Source organism: Nerophis ophidion, linkage group LG20, assembly GCF_033978795.1.
Source record: "Nerophis ophidion isolate RoL-2023_Sa linkage group LG20, RoL_Noph_v1.0, whole genome shotgun sequence".
Lineage (NCBI taxonomy): Eukaryota > Metazoa > Chordata > Actinopteri > Syngnathiformes > Syngnathidae > Nerophis > Nerophis ophidion.
Genome location: NC_084630.1, coordinates 46,514,180 through 46,526,414, shown reverse-complemented (window position 1 = coordinate 46,526,414; position 12,235 = coordinate 46,514,180). Strand labels below are relative to the sequence as shown.

General features: G+C 40.2%; 1 protein-coding gene across 7 annotated transcripts in view; it reads right to left on the bottom strand.

Annotated features, from left to right (window-relative positions):
- Positions 1–3,013: 3,013 nt before the first annotated feature.
- Positions 3,014–12,235, bottom strand: part of LOC133539233 (collagen alpha-2(IX) chain-like) — a 29,253-nt gene continuing 20,031 nt past the window's right edge. For 3 of the 7 annotated variants that reach the window (XR_009803209.1, XR_009803210.1, XR_009803211.1), the window contains 5 exons: positions 4,055–4,090; positions 3,933–3,976; positions 3,351–3,383; positions 3,142–3,282; positions 3,014–3,073 (listed from right to left, as the gene is read on the bottom strand). Coding sequence is in view for 4 of the 7 variants with exons in the window: in XM_061881409.1 (XP_061737393.1) it covers positions 3,261–3,282; positions 3,351–3,383; positions 3,933–3,976; positions 4,055–4,090 (135 nt within the window). In the remaining 3 variants the exon portion in view is untranslated. Of the gene's footprint in view, positions 3,074–3,133; positions 3,288–3,350; positions 3,384–3,932; positions 3,977–4,054; positions 4,091–12,235 lie in introns of those variants that run through there. The other 4 variants (XM_061881409.1, XM_061881410.1, XM_061881412.1 and 1 more) reach the window with 4 other exon arrangements.

Here is a 12,235-nt window from a genome sequence, read left to right as displayed (position 1 = left end):
TAGGTCTTAGGCATAGAAAGACAGTCGGTTAGGGTTGGGGTAAGGGTAAGGATTTAGGGTTAGATTTAAAGAGAAAGAGAGACGTGTAGGATTCAGGCATAGAAAGAAAGTCGGTTAGGGTTGGGGTTAGAGGGTAGGTTTTAGGCATAGAAAGACAGTCGGTTGGGGTTAGGGTTGGGGTTAGGGGTTAGGGTTGGGGTTTGGGGTTAGGGTTGGGGTTTTGGTTAGGGTTGGGGTTGTGGTTGGAGGGTAGGTTTTAGGCATAGAAAGACAGTCGGTTGGGGTTAGGGTTGGGGTTAGGGTTGGGGTTAGGTTTAGGGTTGGGGTAAGGGTAAGGATTTGGGTTGGGGTTGGGTTTGGGGTTAGGGTTGGGGTTGTGGTTGGGATTGGGGTTAGAGGGCAGGTCTTAGGCATAGAAAGGCAGTTGGTTAGGGTTGGGGTAAGGGTAAGGATTTAGGGTTAGATTTAAAGAGAAAGAGAGACGGGTAGGATTCAGGCATGGAAAGAAAGTCGGTTAGGGTTGGGGTTAGAGGGTAGGTTTTAGGCATAGAAAGACAGTCGGTTGGGGTTAGGGTTGGGGTTAGGGTTGGGGTTTGGGTTAGAAGGTAGGTCTTAGGCATAGAAAGACAGTCGGTTGGGGTTAGGGTTGGGGTTAGGGTTGGGGTTAGGGTTAGGGTTGGGGTTGGTGTTAGGGTTGGGGTTGGGGTTAGAGGGTAGGTCTTAGGCATAGAAAAGACAGTCAGTTAGGGTTAGGGTTGGGGTAAGGATTTGGGTTAAAGTAAGGGTTGGGCTAAGGATTTGGGTTGGGGTTAGGGTTGGGGTAAGGGTAAGGATTCGGGTTGGGGTTAGGTTTAGGGTTGGGGTTAGAGGGTAGGTCTTAGGCATAGAAAAGACAGTCGGTTAGGGTTAGGGTTGGGGTAAGGATTTGGGTTAGGGTAAGGGTTGGGGTTAGGGTAAGGATTTGGGTTGGGGTTAGGAATGGGGTAAGGGTAAGGATTTGGGTTGGGGTTGGGATTGGGGTTAGAGGGTAGGTCTTAGGCATAGAAAGACAGTCGGTTAGGGTTGGGGTAAGGGTAAGGATTTAGGGTTAGATTTAAAGAGAAAGAGAGACGGGTAGGATTCAGGCATAGAAAGAAAGTCGGTTAGGGTTGGGGTTAGAGGGTAGGTTTTAGGCATAGAAAGACAGTCGGTTAGGGTTGGGGTTAGGATTGGGGTTAGGGTTGGGGTAAGGATTTAGGGTTAGATTTAAAGAGAAAGCGAGATGGGTAGCATTTAGGCATAGAAAGAAAGTCGTTTAGGGTTGGGGTTATGGTTAGAGGGTAGGTTTTAGGCATAGAAAGACAGTCGGTTAGGGTTGGGGTTAGGGTTAACCCTCTAACCCTAACCCTAATTCGTTGTACGTTTGTATATTGACTAAAAAAAAGTGCATACATATGTACACATTGGTACAAATGTATACACATGTTTAAATATGTATATGTAAGCATATGTATACACACACACATTACTGTAGATGAAACTAAACATGTCCCTACCTTTAAGACCTGTGTTTCCAATCCGTCTGTCAGCTCCCATCGTTCCAGGAATTCTTCGGGAACCAGGCAAACCATGTGGTCCTTGTGGAACCATTAATCACGGAGGACCAGAATAGCCGGTTGTTCAACGGCGCAGCCCTTGTAGTGCTCACTGCTACAGCTGCCAGCCACTCTGTCACAAAAAAAGAGATTCATTTAGGAACTGTATAATGTAGAGATTAAAAATATACCATACATACATCTTATACACCAGGGGGCACCAACCTTTTTGAAACCAAGGGCTACTTCTTGAGTACTGATTTATGCGAAAGCCTACCAGTTTATTACACACTTAAATAAATTGCCAAAAATAGCCAATTTGCTACATTTACCTTTAGCTCTATGTTATTATTAATAATAAATATTATGTGGAAAAACTGATCTTAATGATTTAGGGTTAGGGTTAAGGTTAGCTAGCCACTAACATTTTTTAACAAATCATGAATTACTTTGTACCATGTTTGTACAAATAATAACTCACGTAAAATACAAAAGTCAACTCTCATCATGTCACACTTTGAACTGGACACCAAATCTGATATATGTTTCTTTGTCAGTTAGTGGGAAGCCTGGCATGGCATTCTGTTAACTAGTGTGTTGTACTCTGCTGTGTAACTAGAAACTGCAACTCTGAGTGAGTCTTGCAGATGTGCATCAGTGAGGCTTGTTCTGTGTTTCTTCTTGATGAAGTTCATGTCAGAAAAGGCTGATTCACAAAGATAAGTGGAACCAAACAGGCTTGCAACCTTCATAGTTGCTGCACATACACCACTGTACTTTTCTGTGTGAACAAAGCACCAAAAGTTTGGTGCAGCCTGGCGTGCTTAACATTTTAAATTTTCAGGAAAGAAGAGGAATGAATTTAAAAGGTAAAAAGGTATATGTGTTTAAAAATCCTAAAATCATTTTCAAGAATGTATTTTTTCTCTTAAATTGTCTTTCTGAAAGTTATAAGAAGCAAAGTAAAAAGACCAAGTCTTTAAAATATTTTCTTGGATTTTCTAATTAAATTTTAGTTTTGTCTCTCTTAGAATTAAAAATGTCGAGCAAAGCGAGAGTTGGGGTTAACCCTAACCCTGCTAGTACATAAATATAATTTAAAAAATAGAGGCAGCTCACTGGTAAGTGCTGCTATTTGAGCTATTTTTAGAACAGGCCAGCGGGCTACTCATCTGGTCCTTACGTGTTAGGGTTAGGGTTAGGGTGTCCGCGTTGGTGACCCCTGTTATACACAATAACTTATTCCTTCCTATAAAACACTAACCCTAACCTCTCCACCACATCTCCACACATCTTGCAACATTTTTGGTTTTGATTTGATTTTGGCTAACTGTCATTTTCAATTTTGACATATTGAACTGAAACTTTACATATGTAATAGAGTTTTTGTTTACAATAACAAGCAATTATTTTTTGGGAGGGAAATTAGAGTGGTAAAGCTCACCTTGCAACATTCTTTATACCACATCAATAATATGCTGGTCAGATATATCTTGTCCCTGAAGAGAAGAACAACATTGTGTAAAAGTGACAACAATTACATTTCCCAAACAGTGAGTGGACTCACCGGTGGACCCTCAATACCCGGCCTGCCATGCACACCGCTCATGCCTTTCAACCCCCGAGGACCAGGCAGTCCAGGGGGTCCTACATCACCTGGCTTCCCAGAGTCTCCATGTTGGACCATTATGTCCAAGGTCTCCTCACTCTGTGCTGCAAACACATACAAGTGCATGAAGTGTATATTTACTTAACACATGATCATACACAACTCACCTGTCCTTTAGTGCCAGATTCTCCAGACATACCCTGTCACACCCAAACAATCATGAGATACTGATTTTAAAAATTGCAAGTTCTTGTCCTTTAGATTTGTTTTCCTCCGTTTAGTAAGCACAGCACCAAGAAACAATTGTGTTTCTACATGTAAGGTTCAACTATGAAAATGTTTGAATGCAGCGTTGAAAGATTGTCCAACAATAGTTTGTACAAAAACATGCAGAATGAGGGTTCCTACAAGTGGCAGGGCAAAATACTGAAACACAATGACTCACTTCAATAAAAAAAAATGTTTTAAAGTACTATTAATGTATAATCTATACAGGATTCCTTTCTGCTCAGCTATTCATTAAAACGAAACAAGGGATGTCCAAAACTTTACCACAAAGGGCCGCACACTTAAAAGTTAACGAATGTAGGGGCCATTTTGGTTTTTAAAACCTTAAGGTCTTTCCTTGATTGTTAAAAGTCTTAGGGACCCAAAATGGGTCTCAGTCAAATAGTATATTATTTGTCTTTGCTTTCAATATTTAAATATCAACAGGTCAACTTCAGAAAGTTCAAAATGACTGGTCTTACTTTTTCCCTTTCTCACCAGCTAGTCCCTCCACGTCGGAGTCTACCTTCAAGCAGAAAACAGAATATTTGTTAGTGTTTCATATTGAAGGCTCCAATCATTCACAAACAAAAGTGATACTCACAATGTCTCCTTTGGGTCCACCTCTTCTTTGGAAGCCCTTTGAATGAGGGGACAAACATACATGTATAAAAATGTCCCGTAAATACATCTTGTACATGATAACTAATTCCACTACCTTCTATAAAACACTACCTTTAGAAGAAAGTGTAAGTATTGATGTACTACAGTACAAGGATAGAAACACTTATATAATTTTGAACTATAGGGGAAATAGTGAGTATTGATTTACAGAAACACTTATATACTATCTTTACAAAAAAAACTATGTATTGATGTACAGGGACAGAAATACTTAGTTTACTGTTATATTTAGAATAAAGTGTACTACAGTACAAGGACAGAATCACTTGTATAATATATTTTCTTTAGGAGAAAGTGTATGTATTGATGTACTGAAATACTTATATAGTATACTACCTTTAGGAGAAAGTACATGACAAGGATAGAAACACTTACAGTTGTGATCAAAATTATTCAACGCCCACACAATTTTGGTGTTTTAGCAAGTTGGACATTTATTCCGTATTTTATTTATAGTCATATCAAATAAAGATGCATTAAGTCGACAAATGCAAATTGAATTACAACATTATATGTTGTAACATACCAAACAGTGTCATTTCTCTTAATATTTCATTGACAAAATTATTCAACCCCTTGAAGATCATAACTCTTAAGAACATAATTTGAATAAAATATTTTCAATCAGGTGTTGAAAACACCTGTAGATGTGATTAGAAGCATAAAGAGCAAAATTAAACTGATTGAAAAAGACCGTGACGCTCAGCTTCTTGTAGTGGGTCAATGGTGTATTTGCAACATGGTGAAGTCAAGAAAGGAGGTAATTTCTCTTCATAAGAAAGGATATGGATATAAGAAAATAGCAAAGACATTACACATTCCAAGAGACACAGTTGGGAGCATAATTGGCAAGTTTAAAGCTAAAGACACAGTGGAAACACTGCCTGGGCGTGGTAGAAAGAGGATGCTGTGTGCAACTGCTGTCCGGTATTTGGAGCGTACAGTGGTGAAAAACCCCCGGGTAACAGCTGAGGAACTACAACAGGACATTGCAGAGGGGGGAACGCAGGTTTCGTCCCAGACAATAAAGTGCGCGCTACGAGATGAAGGCCTCCATGCCAGAACTCCCAGGCACACACCACTTCTGACTACCAGGCACAAGAAAATAGATAACATGCCAAAAATCATCTGGACAAACCCCAAAGGTTTTGGGAAACTGTTCTATGGAGTGATGAGACAAAACTGGTACTCTTTGGGCCTATGAATCAAGGTTATGTCTCGAGGAGAAAAAATGAAGCTTACAAAGAGAAGAACACCTTTCCTACTGTTAAGCATGGTGGGGGGTCAATCATGCTCTGAGGCTGTTTCTCTGCCTCAGGTACCGGGAATCTCCAGCGCGTTCAAGGCATTATGAATTCTATTTCCTTCCAGGATATATTAGCTGCAAATGTCATGAAGTCAGTGACAAAGCTGAGGCTTGGGAGACGTTGGACCTTCCAACAGGACAACGATCCCAAACATACCTCCAAATCAACATCAGAGTGGTTGCAGAAGAAGGGCTGGAAGACTCTGGAGTGGCTTTCACAGTCACCAGACCTAAATCCTCTAGAAAAGCTGTGGTGGGACTTGAAGAAGGCAGTTGCAGCACGCAAGCCCAAGAATATGAATGAACTGGGGGCCTTTGCCCAAGAGGAATGGGCTAAAATACCTGTAGATGCTTGCAAGAAGCTTGTGTCCGGTTATGTATCACGTTTGAAGGATGTCATTACTGCCAAAGGTTGTTCTACTAAGTACTAAAGATGCATGTAACCAGGGGGGTTGAATCATTTTGTCAATGAGATATTAAGAAAAATGTCCTTTTTTGGTATTTTGTAAAATACAGTGTTACAATTTAAGTTGCATTTGTCTATTTGACACATCTTTATTTGATATGACTATAAACAAAATAAGGAATAAATATCCAACTTGCTAAAACACCAAAATTGTGTGGGGGTTGAATAATTTTGATCACAACTGTATATGCTATCAATAGAAGTCAGTTTAAGTAATGGTGTGCTACAAATACAAGGAGAGAAAGACTTGGATCATTTACTATCTTTAGAATAAGTGTAAGTATTGATGTACTACAGTCCAAGGATAGAAACACTTATACAGTGCCCTCCAAAAGTATTGGAACAGTGAGGCCAGTTCCTTTATTTTTGTTGTAGACTGAAAACATTTGGGTTTGACATCAAAAGATGAATATAAGACAAGAGATCAACATTTTAGCTTTCATTTCCAAGTATTTACATCTGGATCTGATACACAACTTATAAGATAATATTATTTGTAATGGAACACAACACTTTTAGGTGAACAAAACTATTGGAACTGTTACGGCTACTCTGTCGTTCCAAAAAGTTTCGAAAAAACTAAAATAAAGATAGCCGAGTAGCCTTGAAGAGAAGGTTTAATACTCACTAAATTCCTTAAGCACTCGCGGAGATATTTCTAGATTCAAAATGTTGATCATTTATTTTCACAAACAAAAAATATTCTTTGTGGTTGACTTTCTACATAACCAAAATAACTTATTTCGTGGTAAAAAAAACTATTTCACTCCTCACTCCATCATGACAGACAGACAAAGGGAGCGCCCAGCTGTCCTGTCTTCTTAATCATAGGAGGAGGAAGTGGCTCACCTGGAGGAATGTGAGCAGCTGAACACAATCAGTCAAATCATAATCCATCTAAAACATCCAATAATTAATCAACATCATCATTGGCATTATTGGATTAGATTGTCAAAACAATGAATATATAAATAATATAGATAGGCTCCAACATACCCGGCCCCTAATTGTGTGCTTCAGCTAAACAATTACATAAATAATATAATTCAAAGGAGCCATAATAGAACAATTGAATATAAACAATTATGTTCTTTAAATTCAAGATTAATTGAGTTACTGGTCTAGTCTCAAAGTCCATAGTCATATCTGAAGCGGTCATCGACTCATCAAGGCTGGAGAACCAAATCCCCCTTCAGTCCATCAAGCTGCTTCCATTTGCAGGCAGAGATTGGTCGTTGAACCATGTTGGTCTTGGTTTTAACCAAAATAAGCCTTTGGCATCTGGAAATGTCTTTACAATGCGGCCCATCGTCCATTAGGTTTCCTGGTGCTGTGTTATCAACAATGAACACCAGATCTCCGGGACTCAAGTTTCTTCTTGTGCTGTTCCATTTGCTTTTTTCTTGCGTGAGTCGAAGATACTCCTTTGTCCATCGGTTCCAGAAGAGATATTTTCTTTATCTTTGTCCTGGCCTTTTTTGGAAGAAGAAGAGGAGGAATGGCGATGTCTTTCTTTCTCTCTGAACCTATCCCGAGGTGTGACTTTGTCTTTATCCTGGAAAGATTCTGTTAGTTGATACTGCAGTGGGCCCAGCATCTTCTGTAGCACTGCAACTGAGTGGTCTAGTTAGCCCCCATCCCAGTATGGTTTGGACTGCATATGGTCCATTTTTTTCACTGTTTATTATATTCAACGGCTCCATTGCCCAAGGAACATCAGTCCCAATAAGAAGTTTAATCTCTGCCTCAATTTCCTTCAAGTCGATACCACCAAGATATGGCCACCTCTTCAAGTCAGCCTTTGTGATGATGTTTTCCTTTGACACAGGTATCTTGCTCTGTGTATACACTTTTGGCAGGTCCAGATATGCGAACCCTCCAACCTTCAGTCCTCTAACCTCATAGGTCTTCACAGGCTTTTCCTGTCCTATTGTTTGCAAAATAATTTGTGTTTTGCGTCTTTTCACATTCAGTTTGTTCATTAGATTCTCTGTGCAAAATGTTGCCGTGCTGCCTGGATCGAGGAAGGCATCGATCCGAACATACCTGTTCCCTTTTCCCGCGTTAACTCTGACTGGCACAATTGCAAGTGCACAGTCTATCCCGGCCCCGGTTGCATCACCGGCTGAAACAAAAGCAATGCTTATAGGGGTATCTTCTGTCCCAACAGTGGGCTTTGCTTGTTTTTGCCGCTTTTGGGCCTTTTTCACTTGGAATATGAAGTGCAGTAGGATGTTTCATCTTGCAAACCTGACACATTAATCTTCTTTTACAATTTTTGCTCAAATGACCTTTTAGTAGGCAACCAAAACAATATCCTTACCTTCTTAAAAAAAAATCAATCTTTTCGTTATGTGACTGTGTTTTGAATTGTGAGCAGTCAATCAGAGCATGTTTGCCATTAAAATACTACATAAAGGGATGATACCACTGGGTGTGGTTTGAGCAGGTTGCAGTGGAACAGAGTATTTTACAGCGCTTCCTGCTGACTCTGTATTCACAGCTACTGAAGTAGCAAAGCTGTTGTTTATGCCTCTAATTGGTTTTAGTCCACTTGTGCTTCTTGGAAGAGGCCTTTTCGTTATTTGGTCCTGAATGTCTCCAAACAATGGATCCAAAAGCATCTTGGCATGCATTTCTAGAAAATCCACAAAATTGTTGAATCTGATTCTCCTGACAGTCCTCTGTTGTGTCTCATAAGCTGTGCTTTGCCACTTTTCTCTGAGTTTGTAGGGTAGTTTGGATGTAATCAGCCTTAGGTTTGATGGGATATCAAGTTCCTCCAAATGCTGTAAATCATGCATTACATTACAGCATCCTCTCAAATACATTGCATATGCATGAAGCATTTTCCCATCCTCAGCTTTAATTGCTGTCCAATTCAAGGCTTTTTCCAAGTAACCTCCCGAAATTTTCATCTCATTTCCAAAGTGTTCCTTTAAGAGGCGCCTTGCTTCATTATAGCCCCTACTGGCTTCCATGTGCAAACAGCTGTGAACCAAGTCTCTTGGCAAACCACATGTAAACTGTTCAAAGTAGTAGAGTCGGTCTTGATGATTCTCAGTCTTGTCTTCAATCAAGTGTTCAAATGCATGGATAAAAGACTGATATGCCAGTGGGTTACAATCAAACAGACATCTCTCTAGCTAGTAGTAGAGTGTTTTTGCTGTGAGACAATGAGTTTTACGATTTCACTCTGTCTTTGAATAACTATTTCCAAGTTATCATGAGCAGCATTAATAACCACATTATCTTGTGCAGAGTGATTTTTTATTTGAGTCTGATTTACATTCTGGGTCTTGTGTTTTTTAATTGCGTTTTTGTTTTGAGGTTTATTTAGATCTTCTGATGTGCTGGGGTTCCTTTTAGGTAGAGGTCTGTGGAGACTTAAGATGGTTTGGTGAAGTGGGGTTTTGGGTATTACACCAAACTCTATAAAGTCCACATTGCTCGCCATAGTTTCTTTCATGGTGAGAATCATAATACTCAGTCATGGGTTCCTGAGCCAACTCATTACTTTCATGAATTAAATCACTTTGAAGGATTTGTATTTTAGCAGTTGATGCTGCGAGATCTGCTTCCAACTCCATTTGCTCCATCTTTGCTTTAAGCTTTGTTTCCTCCAGTTACATTTGCTCCATCTTTGCTTAAAGCTTTGTTTCCTCCAGTTGCAAGATGTGTTTTTCCTTCAGTGCAGCAGCTCGAGCCACTGTAGCAGCCTGTTACGCTTTGGCCCTTTTTAATTCTGAGGATACTGAGGAACATCTAGAGGCTTTTGATCCTGTGACAGACTTTGATTGGTGAGATATATTTGATATGCTGTCCAGTGGTCCAACTTTTGATTGTGCAATTTCTCTTTTCCATGTTTCATGAAATAATTCACATTTATTATTCTGGGTTCATAACAGTCATAATAATCGTTTTTCTTTTCCTCTTCTGATAGCAAGTTTTGCACAAAGTTGTGAGCATTTTTAAATCCATCCACAGCTCTTTTAAATACTTCAAAATCATCATTGACTTTATCAGCATTTCTAACATGAGTCATCAAAGTCTTTATTTCATTTAGCCTCCTTGTGCACGCGCCCAGTCTGCCTCTGCGCGAAGCAATGCGCGTTCTCGGCATGTGGTCGGCCTCAGCTGCCGTCTCAGGTGTGCCAGACATCATTCCAAATAATCACACTGCTCAATTTATTTTACACTTAGTCCATTGTTTAGTTCATTCCTATATGTCCTTCCAACATGTGCATTTCACATCCACAATCTGCAACTTTCCTTTCTATAGCGTTAAAATGATTCCATACAGCACAGCGGCGCGATCATTCATTCATTCATGACGTTCATCAGCTGATTTTACTCACGGCCCGCCGGCTGCTTGCTGTCGTCGGTGCAGAGCGATCGTGGATTGTCCTTCGGGTCTACAGTGTAGTTTGTTTACTTGTTACGGCTACTCTGTCGTTCCAAAAAGTTTAAAAAAAATTACAATAAAGATAGCCAAGTAGCCTTGAGGAGGAGGTTTAATACTCACTAAATTCCTTAATAAGCACTCAGGGAGATATTTCTAGATTAAAAATGTTGATAATTTATTTTCACAAACAAAAAATATTCTCCGTTGTTGACTTTCTACATAATCAAAATAACTTATTTAGTGGTAGACAAACTATTTCACTCCTCACTCCTTCAGCATGACAGACAGAGAAAGGGAACGCCCAGCTGTCCTTTCTTCTTAATCATAGGAGGAGGAAGTGGCTCACTTAATCATAATCCATCTAAAACAGCCAATAATTAATCAACATCATCATTGACATTATTGGATTAGATTGTCAAAACAATTAATAAATAAATAAATAATATAGATAGGCTCCCACAGGAACATATAACCTTAAAATACATTAAAGTGTATAGGACTTAATATAAATGATAAATGGGTTGTACTTGTATAGCGCTTTTCTACCTTCAAGGTACTCAAAGCGCTTTGACATTACTTCCACATTTACCCATTCACACACTGACGGAGGGAGCTGCCATGCAAGGCGCCAACCAGCCCCCATCAGGAGCAAGGGTGAAGTGTCTTGCTCAGGACACAACGGACGTGACGAGGTTGGTACTAGGTGGGATTTGAACCAGGGACCCCTGGGTTGCGCACGGCCACTCTTCCACTGCGCCACCCCGTCCCTGGTTATATGTAGTTGCAAATCCTTTGCTTTCAATAACTGCATCAAGCCTGTGAGCCATTGACATCACCAAACTTTTGTGATGCTTTTCCAGGCTTTCTCCATAGCCTTTTTCAGTTGTTTGTTTGTTTTGGGGGGAGGGGGTTACTCCTGTCAGTCTCCTCTTCAGCAGGTAAAATACATGCTCTATTGGGTTTAAGTCTGGAGACTGACTTGGCCAGTCTAAAACCTTCCACTTCTTGCCCCTGATCAACTCCTTTGTTGTTTTGGCAGTGTGTTTTGGGTCGTTATCTTGCTGCATGATGAAGGATCTCCCAATCAGTTTAGTTGCATCTTTCTTTAAATTAGAAGACTAAATGTTTCTGTAGACTTCTGAGTTCATTTTGCTGCTGCCATCATGGGTTACATCATCAATGAAGATGACGTCCCAGAAGAAGCCTTGCAAGCCCAAGCCATGACATTAGCTCTGCCGTGTTTCACATATGAGCTTGTATGTTTGGGATCATGAGCAGATCCTTTCTTTCTCCAAACTTTCGCCTTTCCATCACTTTGGAAGAAGATAATCTTTGTCTCATCAGTCCATAAAACATTTTCCCAGAATTTTTTAGGCTCATCCCTGCACCTTTTGGCCAAAATGTAGCCTGGCCTTCCAATTATTCTTGCTATCGAGTGGTTTGCATCTTCTGGTGTAATCTCTGTACTTCTGTTCATGAAGTCTTCTGCAAACAGTAGATTGTGATACCTTCACTCCTGCCCTCAGGAGGTTGTTGCTGATGTCACTAACAGTTGTTCTTTATAGCTCTCACAATGTTTCTGTCATCAACTGCTGATGTTTTCCTTGGTCCTGTTCCACGTCTGTAGCCTAGTACACCAGTGGTTTCTTTCTTCTTCAGAACATTCCAAACGGTTGTACTCACTATGGCCAATGCTTGTGCAATGGCTCTGATTGAATGTCCATCTTCTCTCAGATTCACAATTGCTTTGTTTTCACCCATAGACCCATAGACTCTCGTTTTCATGTTGGCGCCAACTCTAAATGCAGTCTGCACAGGCAAAACCTATCCTACTCAATCTGAAACTGAGCTCAGACATTTAGTGCTATTTAGTGTTTGAATAATCAATGTAATTGGGAAACACCTGGGCAACAACACACACCTG